The sequence below is a fragment of the Empidonax traillii genome, unplaced genomic scaffold (genome assembly GCF_003031625.1).
Source record: "Empidonax traillii isolate 1590-97213 ecotype Southwest subspecies unplaced genomic scaffold, ASM303162v1 scaffold690:size337178, whole genome shotgun sequence".
Lineage (NCBI taxonomy): Eukaryota > Metazoa > Chordata > Aves > Passeriformes > Tyrannidae > Empidonax > Empidonax traillii.
Genome location: NW_020955883.1, coordinates 45,035 through 67,188, shown reverse-complemented (window position 1 = coordinate 67,188; position 22,154 = coordinate 45,035). Strand labels below are relative to the sequence as shown.

Below are 22,154 nucleotides of genomic sequence, written 5' to 3'. Positions count from 1 at the left end.
ATGACTCTATGAAGGTACCACGACTATGTAATACTCAGTGAAGCCAATAAAAGCTCATGCCTGTCAGCTTTGAGTTGAAATTCTTTATTAGTGTGAAATATCCAGGCATGAATTAAATAAGTTTGAACTGTTTTCAACTTTCCATTTATAGCTGCTGCTCTGTCCTCAGCTGGGATGAAGAATTTTCCTTTAATGTATAATCACAGTAGTTCATTGCAAACACAGTGAGGCTTAGAGTGGCAAATAGGATGCGGGTTAAAAAGCAACAAAGAGTGATTAAGGAGTGAGCCAGGGGCACACAGCAGCAGGCTAATGCAATGTGGGTGGATGAAACACACCTACAGCGGCTTGTTCAAAGACTGCAAAGGTCTGGAGTAGGTTTTTGTACAAACTATTACTGCCCCCAGTGACTGCTTTGTTTTCTGCCTTGCACGCACTAACCTAAGAACTATGTCTAAAGAGAGGAGCACATATTCTCCCCAGTCTTCATTTCTCAGTCATCCAGACTGGTGTATGGCTCGGGCTGCATTTTCTACTGAAACAGAAACAGACACTCCTAATGACAAAGAAAATATCAGAAAAATATTCCCTGTATCGAGCTTTGCACCCATAGTTTTCAGACCTGCATCACCTGACAGCACCCCTTAGAAAATACCTGTCTACAAACAGATGGCACAAAGCCCACATATTTAACCAATGTAATGATGACACTTTCTCCACTGAAGATACGGAAATGTTTATATTGCTTTCAAAGTGCAAACAAAGCAAAATCAGGAAGCAACAAAAGTTGACAAAAATTAAAGTGATATAATGCACAACTGTTTTCTCTTTGAGATGCTCATCACTAGTTTTCTACACAGATGGAACACTGGCACAATGGAAAGCATGTATAACTTAAAGCTATAGCCATGTCTATCAGAAGATGGATGGATTAAAAGAACTGCAGGAACCAACTTTTCATACCAGTACATCTCCACTGAAATAAAGACAAGGAAAAAAAGAGTTGAAGGAAAAAGTTCTAAAGTAAATTAACCAACTCTAAACCACTTACAGAGGCAAACAGTAAAAGAATAGGAAGAATTGCTAAAATACAATACGACTCTCACTTACTGAAGGTATGACTTAGGCTTTGACAGCTGCAAATCTGCTGACAAAGTAAATCTATTCAGGAGACAGAGATATGAAGACTAGTGATTTTTCTTTGTTTGCTTAGAACTACCCTTCAGGTATAGAAAAAAACCTAAATCAGTATAACTTTCTGTGTAGGCCAATTTACACCACTATGAAGGCCAAGTGAGTTCCATCAGGGTGTAACACCAACTGGAGCAAATGCCCTGGTCACTCCAAAACAGCAACCTTTTACCTCACCCTCCAAACAGCATGGAAAGCATTTGAGAACCCATGAGGGCAGTGGACGATTACTTCCTTGGCCAGCTTCCATCCAGAAGAGTTAGAGAAAGGGTGGAAACAGAAAGGTAAGCAAGACAAAATAAGATCATAAGCAAAGAAAGCAATGGCATCACTAATGCAGTAAGATAAAAATATCAGGTGAATAGTTGTCAATTACTGTCCCTGACTTCTACAGAGGTTTTTCAAAGTGAATTAAAATTTCCAAAACCACAGAAACATTTGGAAATTATAGACCTTGTGACAAAGCAACCCTTTGATTTATTCCTGAAGTAATTATTTACAAGACATTTTAAAAAGTACAAAATACTGGTACTCTCACATTCCTGTATTTTTTTCTAACTACTATGTATTTCACAAAAAAAATACAAAAAACTATTCATTTATGCTACCAGTGTTAAGATTAGCCCTCAGGTGATGGAAAAATATTTCCTCTTCTAAATCACTACCTGTTTATTAAACATTAGACTGAAAATGTATGATGCTTCTTTTTACTTGATGCATCTGAACGAGTCCCACTTTCTTTCTGCCAGACTGGAGTCAGGGAGAAAAAGAAAAAAGTAAGAAAGAATCTCATAGAAATGATTTTTCTTTACAGAGTTCAATTCCACAAAGAAAAGCTGATAATTAAATTATATCTGAATTCCAAATATATACAATGATTTGCATAAACATGTAAAGAAAGGTAATTACAACACATCTACTTGAAAGGTTGGCAATGAAAAAGAAATATATTTGAGAGCTCTGCAGAAGAGAGAAGAAGAGAGGAAAAACATATCAGCCAAATAATTCTGATCCATCAAATGGATAAAATCCACAGCTATAAAAAGTAGCAGGTTGAAAACTCTGAAACTATGGATGTCAGACATTTATTATAAGCAAAAGCAATTAAGAAGTAGGGGGTGGTGTCAGATGTGTCAAAAAAGCAGAGGAACTAACATCTAGGTGCTCATATAGACCTACCAAGGCACTGAGACCGTCACGTTTTATCATGGAGAACAGAGCACAGTGAAACTGGGTTTTATTATGGAAACCCTTAACTTCGCACAGAAGCAAGCCTCACAAGAGTTCAAGAAGCAAGGATCACTGGTCTTCCTGAAAATGCTTCATCACTCCAATTATCTTCAGATACAAACAGGTGGCCTACCAGCTTTCAAGCATGACAACCATTGCTTAGTTATGTTGAGATAGCAAAAAGAGCCGCTGTATTGGGCACATGGAAACCTTGTAGGTATCAGTATCTGATGTGTAAGTGAAATCACAGACAGAACATACAACATATACATATACAATTTCTCTACATGAACAAATGCACAGCAAGAAAATTACTGGAAATTGTATTCAAAATTACCTAGCTGTTTATCATGTTTGTATTCAAAATTACCTAGCTGTTTACAATGTTTGATAAAATGCATGCACTGGAACAGGGGATTCTTGTCAAAAAAGTTAAGAAATTCTGAATCCTAATGTGAGATTAATGGAAATTTAAGATAAATCACATGCATATTGTTCACATGCAGTGAACAATAATTTTTTGTACCAATAAGATTTAATTCTCCTGAACCATGCCTCCAAGTTTATTTTTAAAACCAGACTAGGCTATATAAAATACTTCATGACCAAAACTAAGGAGAAGAAAAAGTTATGACGCCAAAATATTTATAGGCACAATAAGAAATTTTCACACATGACTAATATGGCCGCTGATTATTACACATTTTTGATGAAGGAGGAAAAAAAATCAAGCCAGACCAGAAGATCAGAAATTAATTCTGTTTCATTAACATTGGTATGAGATTAGGAGTAACACAGAGTCTTCAGGAATACGACTACCAAATGCTTAAGCTTTCTGGCAATGAATTCTTTCAGGGTACACGAAGATTTAGCCAGAAATAATACAGCTTCTCCCTTAAATCTTTTCTGTAGACATGAAAAAGAAAGAAAACATTTATCTTCCATAATAGCCCAATTTCTTACTGGTTTTAAGCTCAAATTTTTGTAGATTGAATAGAATGTTTCTGGGAAAGCTGTTATATATATTTGTGTTTGCCAACAAAATCTGTTTGTTTTTTCTTTGTGGTATAATATGATTGTCCAGACTTTTATGGTTATGAGTTAGTTCTTAAAGTACCAAGGGAGTGTGGCAAATGCTAGAATGCTGGAGATTCCATCTGCTAACTACCACATTCCATTTAATAATTATATAATACCAGACTGTAAATATGTTGCATGGGCTAATTAAGGTTACATCTAGAGTATAGAGTTTAGGGTTTGGCATAAATCTAAACTATTACTTTAAGATTTTAGAAAAGTTTATTTTCACTGTATTGCCTTCACTACGAAAAGGTGTGTCTTTAATGAAAAGAGGACGTTTTAAATGTGGCTTCCTACCACAGCAACTACTGCATGTTATTTGTTTAAGTTTTGAACTCACAATCACTCCTCTCCAGCACCTCTCCAGGTGCTATTTGTGATGGCTACCATAACACATTAAAAGTGACATTTTCCAAAATACTTGTTTCCCTACATGGAAACAGAGTATGCAAGAAAGAAAAAGGGTTCACCATACTTCCTTTATCTTTGTACTTTACATTCTCAGAATATCATTTTATGACAGGTATAAAAGAAAAACAATTATGTGGGCAGCACTGACGTGCACTAAAAGAATTTTTTGCCAGTTAACTTAGAATATGATCAGTTTGCATTCCTTTTTATTATCCCTGTATAATAACTGCTTATCAGCAAATCTCTTTCCACTAGCAGATTCCACTCCTGACTTGCTTCCACAGTCTGTAATATCACAGTCCTGCACTGTGAAACAGATGTTTACATTTGTACCAAACTGTGATGCACTCAAGTAGAAAATTATCTCATTCTGTTTGGGCAAATGTTATTACATTATGAGTACAACATGACACCATTGATGAGCGATAAACTAGCAGTCTCTGAATTTCCATGGTGCTTACAGACACTTCAGAGGAACTAAAAATACACCTTTCAAAACAAATGCTATGTACAACAATGCTTAACTAGTCAAAGTACCTTGGTTAACACAGTACAAACTCATGCATGAACATGCCTCAAAGAATAATTTTTTTCAGCAAATGTGACACTAATTTGATACCCATTTAGCAAAACCAGGGATTGATATTCAACTGGCCCCTGAGCAACCTGCTCTAAACAGCCCTGCCTTGAGCAGGGGGTTAAGATTAGATGACCTCCAGAGACTTTTTCAACTTAAATTATTTTATGACTCTATGAGTATTCGGAAAGTAAATCAAAAGAATTACCAACACCTTTTCACATAACAGTCATAATCAAATAATAACAAAAAACCACAAAAACTGTTGTCTCTTACCTGCTATAGACTTTGGTTAGTAAGTTGTTTATCTGTTTATCCATTTTGTATCTTGAGTAATCTTCCAAACCATCCTTCACTGCAATAATTGTTAGAACCCCTACCAGAGGTAGCATTGTAATTTCTTTTTGGAAAGCTTCCACCAGAGGAACCCAATTTAGGACAACTAGAAATAGGAAATACAAATTGGCAACTCTGAAACAAAGAGAAAACACAGGAGTTAGCCATACTAGCAGACAGTGATACTTATTTCCGCACTCCATGCTATACAGATATTTAAGTCAACAGCAATTGCCTTTTCTTCACCTCAACTGCAATTTAAAATTAATTAAGTATTCGGAACTTTATTTTCATGCTCCAGTCAACAGATTACTTAGTTGCACAGTTGCTTAATATACATGACCAGACAATACAGAAACCTAGAAATTTCCTTTATTTTCAAAACTGTCCTCCAGGTACATGTTTTCTAGTGAGGCCCTGGTGAACTTGCACTCTCTCAAATTTCCAGGTCTTTTAAGCTTAATTTTATCATCTCTTAGGGGAGATGGCATGTCTTAAAAAGGAAGCCATCCTACAATCTCCCTGCATAGCTTTACAAATAAGCAGTCCTCCAAGCAGAAGGAAAATTAAAAAAAAAATTGGCAAGAGAGATAGATGTGAAGGAAAGGGAAAAACACATTAACAGGAAATGAGCTGAAAATCCTACTGCAGATTGGTGTGTGGCAGTGCTCCAAGAGCAAGAAATAGTTCAATGGTCCAAAGAATCAAATAAGTGGAAAGTACATAAGCTAAGGAGAAAAGGATTACTACAATATTGATGCTATTTAAGAGACTTTGGCCAAATAACACATACCTTTTCAGAAGTGATAAGCAGATCAGGAGGAAGAGTAATTTTTGAATAGAAAGTAACACACACACATTTAAATAAAAAGATTTCACTTCAGAAGAATTACCACAATCAAAAATAGTTAATTACCTGTGAAATTGTTCAAATAAATTCCGTGGTAAAAAATTCAATAAAGTATACTTAGTAGTCCGTATTTTGTTGTTCATGTACAGTTTGGATACTTTTTCATACTCTTCTTTAAAATGTCCCAAACAGGGTATCACTATCCTGTGTTTGCCAGTAGTTTTTGATGATTGATGGCACTTGCCACTTGAATTACTGCTGCTGCTTTCTCTGCCCTCTGCTGATATCAGTCGCTGCCAACGGTATCGCGCCCAGCGGATGGGATCTGCCATTGCGCCTGAAATGCTCTGTAATCCAAGGAGTGTCGTCTATCTAGAAATGATTTAAAATACGGCAAGTTACATAACAATTCTATAAAGGCTTTTCAACTAAAAAGTCCCAGTTACAGTTTTGAATAAGCCCAGGGAAAAAGTAATTTTCATATTTCGACTAAGGAAAACCAACCCAGGCAGTTAATAGGTTATGTGAGGCCAGGAACTTCTGCTTCAAAGCTTGAATTTCATCCACCCTTTCAGGAACCTAGAGTTTGATCACTCTGTTTAAAATGCACAAGTGCTTTTTAATAGCAGCCCGCCCACCAGTTTCTCATGCTTTTAGTATGAAAATAGCAGACAAGCTGCTAAGTCTGCGGGGAACTGCATTTCGAAAGGAAACCTCATCTCAGACACTGCAGTCCATACTGATGGTTAAAAGACTTTATTAAACTCAGAAGTCAACAATCTAGCAACATGAATCTGAGTACAAACACAAAATGAGGAATTGCCAGTGAAAGGCAATAAGTAACTATCATGAACAAAACCCCTTTTCTATTGAATTAGAAACAGGTTTGAGAATTTTAAACAACTGACAGAGGATGAATAAATTTCATGCAAATGCTTCTCCTCTATCCACCTAGCCAAGCCCTAGCATTCTACACAGGAATTTATTTCCCTAAAGAAAGCTGAAGTTCACAGCTGTAGGTGATACTCACTTTTTCAAATCATTTAAGTCAGAAAAGGCATCTTACACACACAAACCACGCTTCAGTAGAAGCTCCAAAGTGCTGGTTTTTATAATTAAATTTTTTACAATTTATGCGTTTTTACACCTTAATGGTTGCTACATTTCTTGTACTACTTCTTCCATAGAACAGCTCATACTATATTTGCTTAAAACTATAAATTGTGTGAGCCCCAAATCATCAGTACTTCTCACTGCAGATTACTTCCCCTCCATCTAGTATCTTATTACTTGCATACATTCTAGCAAAAATTTTTACTAAATTCTCTTCCTAAATTCCCATACAAAAGCTGCTTCTAAAACTTGCTTGATCTTTCTGAATGAGACCTCTTTACAATAGACCCTATGCAATCATCAAATTAATCTTGATTTTGGCTTTAATCAGTTCAATCCTCTATTCATGTGGTATCTCTCTGCCACTGACAAATGCCACTGCTCAAGATTCCTCCAAAATGCTCCTTACAAAAGCAATCTGCCAAACTACTAATCATTTTATCCAAACTGTCTTCTATTACATACCATCCTTGATTTCATTTTTTTTCTATTACCATTGTAGAAAACTTGAAACACAGGCACAATGTCCTCAGTAGGTCCTCTAATAATGAGACAGTATTTGTATCTCTACTTCAACCTGTTCTGTTCTTAAAAAGAAAATTCCCCAACATTCCCAAAGAGCTTGATCCTCTGCACAGCCATCCTTCAAGCTGGAAAGGTTTTTCCTACTGTCTCTCTGGCCTCTTCCTCGCGTGAAATAAGAGGGTACATTTTTGTCCTATCACCATTAGATGTGGAAAGTTGTTGACTGTTACAATCTTAATGTCTCAGAGGATTGTTACCACGTACACCAAAATCACATTCCTCTTTGGAAACCACAATCCGCACATGAAGGAGGGAAAAATAAACCCCTATATAGCATCTCCCCTCAGCATTCCCTGGCAGTACCCTACTGTTCTTGCAAGGCCCTTCCCTCAGGCAACGTAAGGGATCAGTCTGAGAAAAAGGCTTTCTGTTTTTCTCAGTCCTAAATCTTGTGGTCCCAGTAACTATCAGACTAAAAAAGGTTGCACGGGAAGGAAGCTTTCGCAGAGGAGGAAGAAGGAGGTTGAGAAGATTTTCCAAAATACATGGCATGCTCTTATTTGCACATAATGTGGCATCTTCTATCTTTGCTTCCTCTAATCCTACTGCCTGGGAGAGAGTTCCCAGAGGGACTGCCCTCTGCACAGAGGTTCCTACCCCATTTTAGTCAGGGTCAGTCTTTTCACCAGGAATGGAAACTCTGACATCTAGAAGCAACTACATTACACCAATTAACTACTTTTAATGCATGGCTACTATATAGTCATACATATGAACACTGATCTGTACACACGTGACAGATGCTTCAATTCATTTACACTGAGCCTGAGAACAAGTCTGAAGCCTGAAAGGTCGCAAGTCTTCAAAAATGTTTAGGTATTGTAGAATGTGCTGCTGGTGGAGTCCATACATGGCTATGAAGAGTTCTTCAATACACCTAGAGCTCTCAAAAACCAAATTAACACAAGTTAGGACCGAAGCAAACATAGTACTGAAAAAGCAGACAAAGTATTGAAAATTAAAGACTTTAAAAAGATGACTTCCTGAAAAGAGGTACAAATGTTAGCAGCTCAGCTATTAAAAAAAAACCCAAACATCTAGATTTTGGATGACATCCTTAAGGTTTGGCCATTTTGAGAAAACACCACTTCTTAACAATCTCTGCTGTGACAACTCAGCAATTTCTGACAAACAGATCTTATGCAGTGAGGGACCTTTTCAAATAAACGTTTGTTTTAATTAACAATATGCTGAATTATCAGGGAGAGTTTTAACATGATTTCTTCTATTAATTTTATCAGATTCTCTCAAGGTTCTGTTTTTAGCATGAATCACACAAGGTGTGTCAATTAACTACACTTTTGCTCAAAACAATAACTGTAATCTGATATATCTCTACATACTGTTACAATGTCCTTACAGAAAACTTAAGTTCAGGATGCCACAAGTGAGATATTTGAGAGCAGGTTAGATTTGTAGTGAAAATCACGTTTGTTTTCATAAGACCTTTTTTCATAAGGTCTTTTTGGTTTTCATAATTTATTATCTTTTACAGTATTTGATACTCAATGACCACTACTTAAAAAAAAAAAAAGGGGGGGGGGTTGTCAGCAGAATGGAAGAGTACTGGACATTTTAATATGACAGCATGTTAAGATGGAATTCCTCACCGCTGGATCTCGAGCTAAAGGTTTAAACTATGTATGCAGTGTTGTTGAAGAGCAGTCACCCCTTACCACATAAACACCCTTGACTCCTGACAGCTCCAAAACCTCTGCCCCACCCTTCCTCATCTAAGGACGAGCTTAAAAAGGGACAGGAAACATCACATTCAGCTGTGTGCACTGCATATTTCTGCCAGTATCCCCAGTATTTTAATGTAACAACTTTTAGGTAAACTTTGAAGATTTTATGGACCAGAAATAATTAACATGAACTTACTACACTGGAAACATTGTATGAGAAACAACAAGTGATCTCCTATGATCAGAAAGGTGAATCAGACAATTAACCAGCATCTTGGGAAATAAGCATCTGGACCTCACACTCTGCCACAATGCCCTCTGACTCACCTGGGATTTGACAGAGCTACACTACCACCTGAAAATGCTTTTTTTAAAAAATCATTTGCATCGCCAAGTTAAAATAGGATTTATGAGGTTTCAAACTTCAGAAATCTCTTTTGCTTTTTTTAACTATTTAGAGTAATTTTATTACTCTTCCTCATTAAATTTGGTTCAGAAAGTAATGAACACCTTTTCTTTGGTCAAAAAGGAGTACTGTCACCTTCATGTTAGATATTATCAAGGATGAAGTTACTGAAGATCAAAAAAAAGGCTGTTTTGAACAATTTTTCTAATAAATCACTTCCCTTAAAACATAACTTGACCCTCTTGTCATGCTATTTTTTTATTGTAAATTCTTGAGTTCTCCAGCTAATGTGAATCCAAAGTAGTAATACAAAATGGTAGATAATACTTTAATCACTGACAAATGGCCCACAAGATGAGTTACTCTGAAGAACTATTTGTAGAAGTTTATTTTTAAAAAAATGCTTATGTTTAAAAAACCCAAGAATAACATTCAAGTATTTGAAAACAGGAAGCCTAAATGATCACATGCCAAGTTTTGAGGACAGTGTTCTCAAACACAAGCTAGACCATCCTCGTTTTCATACCATACACTCAGGTGAACACTACTTGATCTTGCTGAATGGCAAGAGCTGATATAGAGCTAATTCAGGTATGTCTTACACTCAAAAAGTCAAGTTTTTGCAGCAAGCTTAGTAACGCCACATGATAACGATGAAATGTGGAAGGAATTATCTGACAGTGGACGTACTTCCTTTCTCTCTACACCAGTTCCTTCATGTACTCTGATTCCTTCCTCTTCTTATAAAGCACTTAGAGATATGAAAAACTGGAAGAACTAGACATGGTTAGCATGAAATAGCTGGCTGTCATATCTTTGTTAAAGCAAGGCACAGCAGTGTCATTTTTACCACAGGACAGATCAACACTATACACTATTCATGTTTAACCATCCTATAATACAGTAAAAACAGCCTTTGAGAACCCTCTGCTAGTGGTAGTACTGAGAAAACCCCTTCTTTAAATGGTGTGCACCCTGAAAGAAGGGTCTTTCATCATAAACCCCAGCATAAGCATTCTCTTGTGTGTGTATTTCATATTCACAATTTGGTTTCTTTTCCAGTTACTTGCCTTCTATTTTCTCTTATAAATTCTATCAGCTTCCAGTTCTACAAAATATCACCTGCATATCTGCATGCACACCTCTGCTCCTAGCCTTCCTGCAGGGGGACCAAGCTGAGACTAAAAATTCCTTAATTCCAGTTATATTATTGGTAGCCTTTAGCAAAGCACTTGGCAATCACTGACCTCTCCCATACTAGATAATTTCTTAATATTGTCAGCAAAACAGATGCGTAGATAATTTAGTCTATGTTTATGCTCCGGAACTGCACCTTACTATTACGTTGTGGTCATCTGCTCACGTGTCACTTGAAGTGCCTTACCACTTACCCTGGCTTCTCCTGACCACTTCCTGCCTTCTGACAACATCCTTCTCTTTTGCTGTAATCTCCAAAGAGATAGTCCTCATTCTTCTTTCGGAAAATTATTTGTTAAATACACTTGGCAAAGGGCACTTTTGACAAGAATGTTCCTCAAACCTTTGGCACATGCATGTTTATGGTGTGTGTTTCTATTCTGTTCCTTCTCAGGCAGTGTGCAATAGGCCTTCTGTGTCATCTGTGCTGGTTTGCAGTAGGAAGTAATAAATCAATTCTCAGCAAACAGAAATGCAATCAATAAAATTGCACTATCTTATCTCAAAAATGTCTACAGCACCCAAAAGGGAAGCAATTCAGACAATGCATCTCCTCAGCAACATCCCTTTTCTTTGCTCTCTATCTGAATATTTCAAGATGTTCTCCAGGTCTGAGGTTCTGGGTGGCCTGGGAAGATAATGAATGCTGACCTAGATGCAGGTCACACTACACAATGCTATGGAAGAGTGGATCATCCCCAATCCACACAAAAGTCCCACTAAAATATCATAGCAAGAGTTACTGTGCAGATTCATTAGTACTTGTCTCACTGTACTGCAGAACATAAGAGGCTAAATGTTAAAAGCTCCTTCTAATCATCTTTTTAAACTCAGAAGCTATGAGACAATGGAGAAACTTAAGGGAGGCAGGGCCTGAAGGTTAATTTACACTCTGAAGAACAAGTTCATCTTTTCTCCTAAGGTTTGCTACTTGCTCTGTAACATGCTATTTCACAAATTTGTCAAGTGTCTTTGCAAGCCAATGTGAAATCTGCAGAGACACTCTAATATGCCAAATAGACCTGGATAAGACTTGTGCAGCCAATTTATGAGACAAGCAGCCAAAAACCTGCAGGAATCAAAACTTCAATTTTAAGAAAAATATGTGGTTACTTGCAACAACCACATATTCTGAGTTATATTTATAAAGGGGATACTAAGAACTCCTGAATTAAGAGTGGAAGGCAGACATTATGATGAAAAGTGAATTGCTGTGGCAGTATTTTGCCACGCACTACTAGCTACAAAGTCTAATTTAGTATGGGCAACACTGAAAATCTGAAAGCTTTGAAATGCCTTGGATCCTGGAAAGGAAATTTCTTGGTTGTGAGTATGGTAAGCCAGCCATCAAGAGATGTTCACAACAAAAAAACAATCAGCAAGCTGCATAAAAACCCAGGAAGTGCCAAGGCCCTGACATAAGACAGTTTAGTAGTAAATCACACATGAAGTAGTATTGGTTCATGTGCTACAGTGTGGGAGCAGTATAAAAAACCCAAAAAATCTCCTTCACCTTGGGTAAAATTATTTAGGATGCCAATCAGATCTTGTACTTACAGACACAACCAAACAACGCACTAACATATTTCAGATAAGCCAGTTATTTCTGCTCCAGGTAATCAGTTCCAAAATAGAACTGAAGGCTGCTGAAGAGCGATCATTTTGTGCAAATATTTTACTTCCTTTTCTCCGTTCATGAGAAAAGTTTTGCTTTAAACCCTGTTCTCATGCAACACACTGGTTTCAAAATTGTAAACCAAAACCTTCCAGGTTAAGTGTCAGTCTTTTATGACCATCTTTCCACACAAGTGTATCTTTATCTTATGGTCATGCAGTATTTAATCACTACAGATGCTTTGGTATGCGTGAAATTCACATTAATTTTGCAGTAAGACTAAGGTGTGGGCCATGTTAATTTATACTGGTGTTCATGTGGTGCAGAAAGATGTGATTTTTTTTTGTAGCAGTGTACACTCCCTATGTTATCGTAATTAGTTCTAAAGGAAATGGATCCATATCGGCAGTATTGCTGGTTTTTAACTATGCTGATTTATTTAAAGGGCCAAAACTCTGTTGTGTAGATGAGGTCTAGGGTCCTTATTGAAATTTATACTGAAAGCACCTGTTACAGCAAGAAACTTTACTTGAGTTCCTAAAATCCTAGATTAGGCCTCTGACTGGTTTTTCTTTTTTTTTTTTTTCTGGTTTTCTAAGACACCTGCACTGTCAGCTATTCAAGAGGTCTGGAAACTACTAAGGCATCCACTGAGGTTTTCAGGTCTAATGCTCTAAGGTTACTGAATTTTTGACAAAACCTACCCTTGTATAATCTCAGGAATACAATCAGATATTTGTCACAGAGCAATAAAACTGGCCTACTGTTTGGGGATATTTTGAGGGGAATAACTTGTGAATCCACTTTAACCGCTAGAGATTTTCTGCAAGACTACACAACATGAATCTAGAGATGGTTTTTCAGGCCTGAAAGCGAGAAGTGACCTACAGGATTTCAGGGCTCAATTATAAATGTCTATCTTCTAAAGCTTTCTTAATAAATTGAAGCCAAAATATATAGAAGCCTGAAAAAAAAATGCAAGTAGTTGAGAACACTCAAATTCTGACCCTAGTAACCCCAAAACTATTTAAGACACTATAGAATTAGTGCTGTGAATAGCTGAACTGAGTTAAAAGTTGACATTGAATGGAATAGCTCTGGCTTCTACCTCCTGCTCCTATCCCTCCTTGATAATCGATCTGCTACTTACTGAACCTGATTCTCACTGATCTGCAAGACCTTATACAAACTTAAAGACAATAACATTACTGGATTTCCCAGTTACAGCTGTGAAAGTACTCATGTTGGCACAAGCAAAGTGGGACGGGAACGTCAGATTAGAGTGACTATCTTTGAGTACTTATGTAGAGCACTTGGTCCTGATTTTAGCACAGTTCTCATTAGATATATAGATCAGCTCTGGCTATTGCCTTTGAAATTCAGATCATCCACAGAAGTGGCAAGTAACAGAAGGATGTGATCCTTGCCTGTCACGTCTACCTTTTGCTCCTGTAAACTGTAATGCCCACAGCCTAACTGCAAAGGTTCAGTCTAAAACAATGACTTCAGACCAGCTTTTGGTTGAACAAGAGTTAAGTGATTTAAATTCCACTCTGATTTTAGGTAAACCATTTAGTGCCTCTCTGCTGCAAACAGGAATAATGACAATTCACTTATCTCTTGGTGATGACATAAAGACAAATGTTTTAAATAAGGTTTCTCAAAACTGTGGTAATTGGTGAGTACACAAATACCCTATGTGTATTGCTTTAGTATTACAGTAACAGTAATTTTGATATTAAAAGTACCTTTTTCTTCAGTAGCTGTATTTCTGACAAGAACTTTGATTTTTCTTTCCCATCTTCGTGAATATTTTTTCATCACTAAGCCCAGTAACTATTATTGTGGTCCAATCCTGTGAGTGACCCTGTCCAGTCTGCACCCCTGGGTATTTTCCTGAAGCTCCAGGAATTTCCCTGTGACTTACATGGACTTAAGTCTACTTCTTAACCATAAATTTGTAAAGTACTAAAAAGCTTACACCTCAGTCATCACCATGAGCTATTAAAACAATAGTTTTTCTTTCTGGAGTCAAAGTTTTCATTACCTTTCTTTCTGGTCTGCTGCCAGAGCAACTCAAACCAGGAGATTAAGATACGCGGGGGTGGCTGGCGGCGCAGGGGACATTTAAAAACATAAAAGCACAAATCGCCCTTGTCCCTTGTCCGAGCTCCCGCCGCCGCCGTGCTCTGCAGGGGCCGTGCCGGGCTCCTCAGCGCTGGCCCTGCAAAACGCCACCCGGCTCGGGCAGAGGGACCTCTCTCCCTCCGCCACCGCCGCTTCCACCTTTTCCCGCCCCAGGTCTCGGTCCAGGAGCCCAGCACCGGTGCCCCCCACCACTGACCCGACCCCGCAGCCGAGCTGCCCACCTGAGCCCCCGGCCGGCTTACCGATGGCACCGCGCACATCCCACCGGAATGGCCGCGCCCGGAGCTCCCGTCCCCAACCCGGCCCGCCTCCTCCCGCTCCCCCGGCCCGCCTCCTCCCGCCTCCTCCGCCCTCGCCCAGCCCGCCTTTTCGCCTCCGCACCGCTCGGGTCCTTCTCCCCCGGGGAGTCACTGAGCTGGGGCACCCGTGCCGAAGCGGCTCCTTTGTACGCCCTGCTGCTCCCTGTGAGGGCGGGGAGGCTTTGCTCGTTGCCGTAGGGTCCATGGCGCTTGCCCATCCAGAAGTTAGTTATTGTTTTAAGGTGTTCTTGTTTTTTTTTTTTTTTTTTTTTTTTCCCCTTGAGGCCTCAGCAGGTGGAGGCTGCGGCAGGAGCGTGGCTGTGACAGAACCTGACGCTCATGACAGCTTGTCAGGGAAATTGATGTCCTTAATCTTTTGCCATGACAGTCTGAAGGCAGCTTGGCCCGTCTAAACATGAAGTTTTCTAGCCATTGGGCTAATCAAAGATAGCAAATGCTTGTTTTCTAGGAAGTAAGCCTCTGGCTGTTGAGAAACTGTCCATATTGTCTTAAACAGATCACTGCCATCAGGAACTTCAGTGAGCCCTTTTGAAAGAAGTCCCACACTGTCCTTTTTGCTCTTACTGTCTTCCAGGGCACTCTTGAAGGCTGCCTCTTACAGTGAAATCACATGTCCTTTTGCATGAAGAGAGAGGATTCCTGCTTCAACACTGTGCAACAAACCAACAGAGAAGGTTAATTGCGGATTCCTTGGTCCCTATTGAAATACACTGGGATTATCAGTGCCTGTCCAGTGTCAACAATGAATTCCTAACAGAGTTGGGAGGGCTGTGCTGAGCAGTGGTAATTGACTATGCTCTCCTTCCCATATGACATGGTAGTGTTTTCCCCTGTTGTCCTTCATTTTATCAGGCCCTGCACCCCTGACCAGACACTGAAAACTTTTTGGGTATGTTTCAGTGAACAGCAGCTGATGATCTGTTCTTTGAAGTGCCCATGTGGCCAGCAGGAATTTCAAAACACATTGGTGTGTCAGATGGAATAAAAAATACATCTACATGAAGGAAGGCTGTAACTGCTGCCTTGAAATTATGCAGGTTTATTCTTCTTGGCAGAAAAAGATATGTAGTTCTGTTTCCATGCAGGTTCCACCACCTTTGCTGGATCAGGTGCTATAGGAAAAAGGAAGCAACTCTGGGGAGGGCAGAGCAAGGTGCTGCAAGACACAAAGGGATAGTAGGTGTGTCAAAACCACTTTATGTGATTTAATTGGTTAACACTGATTGGAACTTTCAGCTTGCAGAGATGTTTGAGAAAAAAGAGAACATCACACAGCTCATAACAAAATAGCCACCTCTACCGTAATCACATCAGAGCTGTAAATAATTCCTATGCAGAGTCTCACATTTCCCATTCATATTTTTTCATGCATGTCAGTCCATTCTGTAAGCCTACAACTACAAAAAGCATTATTTTGTTTCCTTTGTTTGCCCAGCAGTAACGATTGCCTCAATTAGGCCTGCACAACAGTGCACTGCAAAAATACCTGACCAAACCATAAATGAGCTAGTTTGGCTGCTAGGAAGAGCACAGCTGCCTTAGTGTGGCGCTCTATTTAGTTTAATTAGATGTGTTGAAGCAGAGCATATGAGCTGTTTGGAGAGGTAGAACTGGTCAGGTGCATGGGAGGCATTGCTGTCTCCTGACTTGGCCATTACATATAAATATTTTCCTTTTTTCCTTTTGTACAACTGTCCTGTAGTATGAATGGTCTTGATCCGAAGCATGCAAAGCAACCCTTCAGAATGTCTGAAGTGTAATTAAAACTCTCTTCTCCCAAGTATCCTATGGAAGAGTAACTACAAAGAACACAGTCACCAGAGGTAATGCTTGATTGAGAAATCTCACTGACAGCTTTTCTATGTAGAGGAAATAACACTCTTATCCACACAGATATATCCTTTTTTTTTCCAGAGAGATCTGCAGGTGTCTTTTATATCACCTCCAGAACTGCCACATGCCAAGGGGAAACTATGGGAATTGTGAGAGCTGTTGATGACTCCAGAACAGTTTGAGAGCTCTTTGTGTACTTCAACCCCCCCTAAATGTTCATGGCTGTGATAGCTCTGCAAGTACGAGCATGAACAGCTCATCCTGCTGTGCTCATATTGGCACTGTTTGGGACACATGAAAGAGAGGAACTTACGTCACAGCAACTGTAAACCTAACATGTTGGCAGACTGAAAACTTTCCCATGAAGGTCTGAAAGGAAGATGGAAATTTGTCATAGCTTGCTATCAAATGTTTCCCAGAGCATCACAAGTTAATGAAATGCTAAGAACCTGTGTGTAATTCTCCTCTGGAGAATCATACCCAGTGATGATTCCAGTGCCAAATCCACATAAATAGCAGTGCCAGTGGGGATTTCAGTTTGTGGACATAGATGGTTATCATTCCTGCAGTATGGATGCTGCTGGATCAGCTTAGTAAGTACAAGGTGCATTCATATCAGGTCAGCGGATGTACCTGAGAGATTCAGTGTGTATTTACAGTGTAATAGTGACATACTATGAGACACACCCTAGTTTAAATATCTTTGAAGATGTGATAGCATATTAATAATAATTTATAGCCAGAAAGGGAATTCATTATTACCCAGTAATTTGTTTTTCACATTTTTCTCCTTAACTCCGCAGTAAAAACAAATAATTTAACCGCACCAGAGATTTTGCAAAAAAAACCCCTTAAATTTTAAATTATGTTGAATTATTGTTTACCAGATCATTGGCTAAATTATGTGTTTAGAGTCCTAACCAATGTTGCCAGTGCAAATTAATGCTGTCTGTTGTGCACATCACTAGGGTAATTTCTTACTAAAAGATCCTCAGGTACTCCAAGGTCCTCAGATATATTTCCTGGCAGGACCCCTGTCAGGAAATCCTGACAGGAGGACAGATGCACAGTGAAGGAAACAGCTGTTTATTTGTTTAGGCTGTGTGTAGCTAAGACCTTTATTTACCATACACTGTCTAAATCTGTATTAGTTTATTGATTTGATCGTGAGGAGATTGTGTTTATCACTGGAGTGAGCATTTTATAAAATAGTCATGAATTTTCCTTAATTGCTCTCTGTGAGACAAGAAGGTATTACTACTACCATGTTACAAATAAAAAACTGAAACAAGGGAGAAAGTGTTTGTTAGTGATTCTGAAACTATATAATGAGTTTGAAAGATCTAACATTTGTTTTTAAGTTTTTACAGTAGGAGATATATTCTGCATATATTATGTACATTTTGCAAATCTTGAGAGAGGTAGACTAGATATGTAAATATTATTGTGGGAACTTTCCTGAAAGGCACCTTCAGGGTCATTAAATGCTTGTTATTGCAAGCATGACATGTAATCTGGTTCACAGACTGACTGAGCTTTACCTTAAAAGGAGTTAAGTATTTTGCTCATATTACTGTACTAGAAAACCATTCCAGAGCATGGTTGCTGTGAGGGTTAAGAATTATCTTCCAGCTTCTAAACTCAAACTTATACCCATTAGCTATTATATTAGCAGTGACCACTGTTTCCATTAAATAATCCTTTTTGTTCCTGGTGTTTATCAATCCACCTTTGTTTTGCTAAAGTAAACCAGATAAGAATGAATTATATCAAACTGAATGAAGGCTAACTAAATTGTGAATAAAGTATCCAGCCAAAGGTGTTTAACAAATCCACTCAGCCCTTAGTTACAGTTGGATAAACTGCTGTGACACAGCTTGTGTAGGCAAGTTTTAAGGGAGTCACTGACTGAAATATTCACTCGTGCAATCCCCATGCTTTGCCTGTGGTTTATACCATTGTGTTTAGGCAACTGCAGAATGCCAGAAATCAGGAAGCTTATGTTATATCCCAGTTCTGGAGGGCAGTTATTAGCAGTCAATAGCAGTTGTTGGTTTTGGCATAGGACTTCCCGATTACCACTCACTGTGGTTTAGCTGTCATGTGTGTTAGGAACTTCCATCCTGAAAGTCACTAAGATGATGAGATTTTTTTGTTCTAGAGATTTTCATTCTGTTGCCTGTTTGGCTGAAAGTAATTATCAACTGGAATTTAACAAGGAATCTGAAAGTCTTTCACTTTTAAGAGGCTCTGAATTACCAGGACAAGCAGAAAGTCATATTATTTGAGATACTGTCATCTTGCTGCAGCTCCTAGTGCAGCAAGAATTTACTTCTTATCTTGGCATTTGTACTTTATCCAATAAGGAAAGCTGAACTGCTACTCTATAGTGAGACTCCAGCTTCTAACAATCCTGGATCACTACTCCTGAACTAACATGGGCTCATCGAATAAGAAGACACAAAAGTAACCCTAAAGAAAGGGGACACCATCTAATGCTGCTACTTCTGGGCTGATGGGAAAGTGTGTATGGTTGGAAAATAGTTCTAGCTAAGTGGAATTGCACACACAGGAGCTTTGATGCACTTGGGTAAATTGCTTTATCCTTTCTTTTTCTGTTTATTTTGATGGGGCAATTTCCCATGGCTAATCTTCAACCTTATCTACAGCTGTAAACTTGTCATTAGCTTGTTTACAGTGTTACAGATTCATTGTGTGTCAAAACACTTTTGATATGCACTTATGATAGGTATTTATACGCCCTCCTTTTCATTTTATATGTAAGCAAGCTGACTTGTTGATTTTATTTGGTCCACAAAATAACCTTAATTGTACATCTTCTTATCAAACCACTCTATCAGCTAATGAAACGACCTAAGTCAGTGATATCAAATGAACTATTTAGTAAATATTGCCTTTTTTCTCTCTCTCTTTGCTTGTAGAAAGTTATTATCTGGGCTATAATATTTTTCTTGGGGTTTTGTGTTTTTTTTTTTCTATTAACTTTTGTTTACAGCTTTTCTAACTCAGTTTCTGCTGGCTGCCAATCAAATTTTGTCAATATTCTAACATAGTTACTTATGTTACAACTGCTATATCCATTTCTTGAACACATAAAAACAATCCAGCAGATAGATATGAAGATAGCATTTAGACTTTTGATGCTCTTGGGCATTTTCCACAAGGGAAAATTCAAGGCTGGTTTACCATAAGATGTTTAATTTAATTTTAGGAAACCTAGTATCAGATCAAAAGTGTCCACAAGACACTACACTGATAAAACCCCATTTTTATGGTTCATATTTATTTAAACAATTTTGAAGGTGAAACTTTGTCCCAGCAGACATTATATCTGATCATCTCACCTTCTAGAGCCAGTGTAAACTGAGATAAAGTGTAAACCAAGATAGACCAAGACTGAGCCAAAGGACAAGTATGGCTTTAGTTAACTTGGAAGAAAAGTTACCACATGTGTGTTTCTGATCCACTTGGTTAGCCCAGTACATCACAGATCCAAGATTAATTAATGAAAAGCCATACCCCTGGTAAAGATATGAGAGATTTATACTTTTAAAGGTATTGTATGTCAAGTTCAAACGTAGGAGAAGGCCTAGGGTTTACTTTTAACTAGCACTGTATGTGACAATATTAAAACAACTGCTTTTTGCTAGGATTTTATGTCACATAATGCATTGTAGATAACACATGGAAAAAAAATGTCCTGTCTTCAAGTGAACAATTTATATTTTCTCCTTATTTTCCTCGTATAGGTAGAACAATTATATAAGGAAAACTAGGAAAGTAAACATAATTGTAAGTTTTCTATTTTAAGTCACTCAGTATTTCTCAAAAAATATTCTCAAAACTATGAAATGAAAATTTCTTACTATATTCTTTACTGTATCTTCTGGAAGAACAAGTAAACCACGTCTTCACAATGCAAAGAAATTTCCTAGAGAGTTTTCCTCCAGAATTTGCTCCAAAGTAACTCTAAATAAAAGCAAATGTCAGCTACTTCATTGAAAATAAAAAAATACCTCTACTTATGCTGTAACATCAAACCATTGCAAACATGGTGTGAGCAAAATACTATTGTCACCAGCATCATCAGTGACTAAGCCACAAGAAAATAATTTGCCAATGCAAAAAAGCGCTTCTCTTCTTTTTGTACCTTTGCTAATTTGAGACACTCTCATGCTGGAAGGGGGGGAAAAAAAAAGAAAAAAAAAAAGATTCAAAGCAGAATTTTCCCTAGGAGTCATGGAGGTCATGGATCAAGGTGATTATGCAACTGCAGTGACAGTGTGAGTTAGCAAGGTTTGAAAAGTTGGTAACTATAAGGAAGTTATCCAGGACTCTTACAATGGCTTCCCAAATTCCCAAAATTTTCACATTAATGTTGGAATACTTAGTTAGCTTTGTGAGATGATGTTACTTTCAAATTACTTGTTTTGATTTGTTTTAGTGAAGTCTCTTAGTTATTTCTCCTATGCAAAAGACAAGAGCAGAAGTAGGAGGTAGATATATGAAAAGCTGCCCCTTAATATATTATTTAGAGACCCCAAAAAAGTCCAGACAATCTGGCCAGCACAATGTACTGCCAAACTGGACACAGACTGACAAGACTGAGAAAGGCCATTTGACTTGGGAGCAAGTTGGCCCCCTTTACCCTGGAAGGGATTGAGTCAAAAAAGCAATGCTGTGCTCTACTGGCAAAAGCAATCTTACTATGGATGTAGCTGTATAAATTAACTGGCTTTTTCTTAGCCTGTCAAAATTACCTTCTCTTTATATGCCCTTGGTTGAAACAACCCCTCTCAGCAAAACCAGAATATTGTCAGTGTAACTTTCACCAACAGCTCTTTTCATTACTTTAAAATTGGTGCAATAAAAATTAAATCTATAGTAGCTATCATAGTAGCTCTCAGCTCAGAGTTACATAATAAATACAGTCCATGAACTCCTTGTGAGATGTACCTAGTAGAGTGTTTATTACTTTAGGAATACATTCTGTCTCCTGCTATTATGATGTGTTGGTACAACTTGCTGTGCAGCATATTCCAGCATCTACTAATTGTTGTTTACTAATAGGGCTAATTTACCTACAGGGCATTTTCTTTTCTGTTTTATGATGTCCAGAGATTATTGAAAAGCACCAACACACACTTACCATTCATTATTAATACTGAAACCTTATGGCTAGGCTTAGAGCAGGGAGGGAATATTTGGCTTATGGTTTTACTGCATCTGCCCTAAATAGGATTACTAATTTTCTATTGTTGTTGTCATCATTTTGCATTCCAGACACTACAATCATTAGACCTACACATTGTGAGTAAAGTTCCAGTCCTGACACGTACCTGGTATTCAGTTCACTTAAAATTCTTAAGCAAGAAGAAAGGGACATAGAGGAATAGAAACGGTGAGAACAGATTTTTCCTTATAAAATGATAGCAGTAGAACAGATAAAAATAAACTCTCTGCATGTTCCCTGAGCACAGCATAAGAAATAATGGGCCTGAATTGTAGGAAAGGAGAGTTAGGAGAATATTCATAGATACTCTTGTAGGATGAAAG

The 22,154-nt window shown here is 38.1% G+C and overlaps 1 protein-coding gene across 4 annotated transcripts in view; it reads right to left on the bottom strand.

The window, feature by feature from the left end:
* ATP10D (ATPase phospholipid transporting 10D (putative)) overlaps nucleotides 1-14,724 on the bottom strand; it is a 41,347-nt gene extending 26,623 nt beyond the window's left edge. The window contains exons 1-4 of one of the 4 annotated variants that reach the window (XM_027899833.1): nucleotides 14,667-14,724; nucleotides 5,742-6,047; nucleotides 4,766-4,960; nucleotides 1,364-1,441 (exon numbers count right to left, since the gene is read on the bottom strand). In XM_027899833.1, coding sequence (XP_027755634.1) covers nucleotides 1,364-1,441; nucleotides 4,766-4,960; nucleotides 5,742-6,007 — 539 coding nt within the window. In that variant the 5' untranslated portion in view covers nucleotides 6,008-6,047; nucleotides 14,667-14,724. Of the gene's footprint in view, nucleotides 1-1,276; nucleotides 1,442-4,765; nucleotides 4,961-5,741; nucleotides 6,048-14,323; nucleotides 14,359-14,666 lie in introns of those variants that run through there. The other 3 variants (XM_027899834.1, XM_027899835.1, XM_027899836.1) reach the window with 3 other exon arrangements.
* Between the last annotated feature and the right edge of the window lie 7,430 nt (nucleotides 14,725-22,154).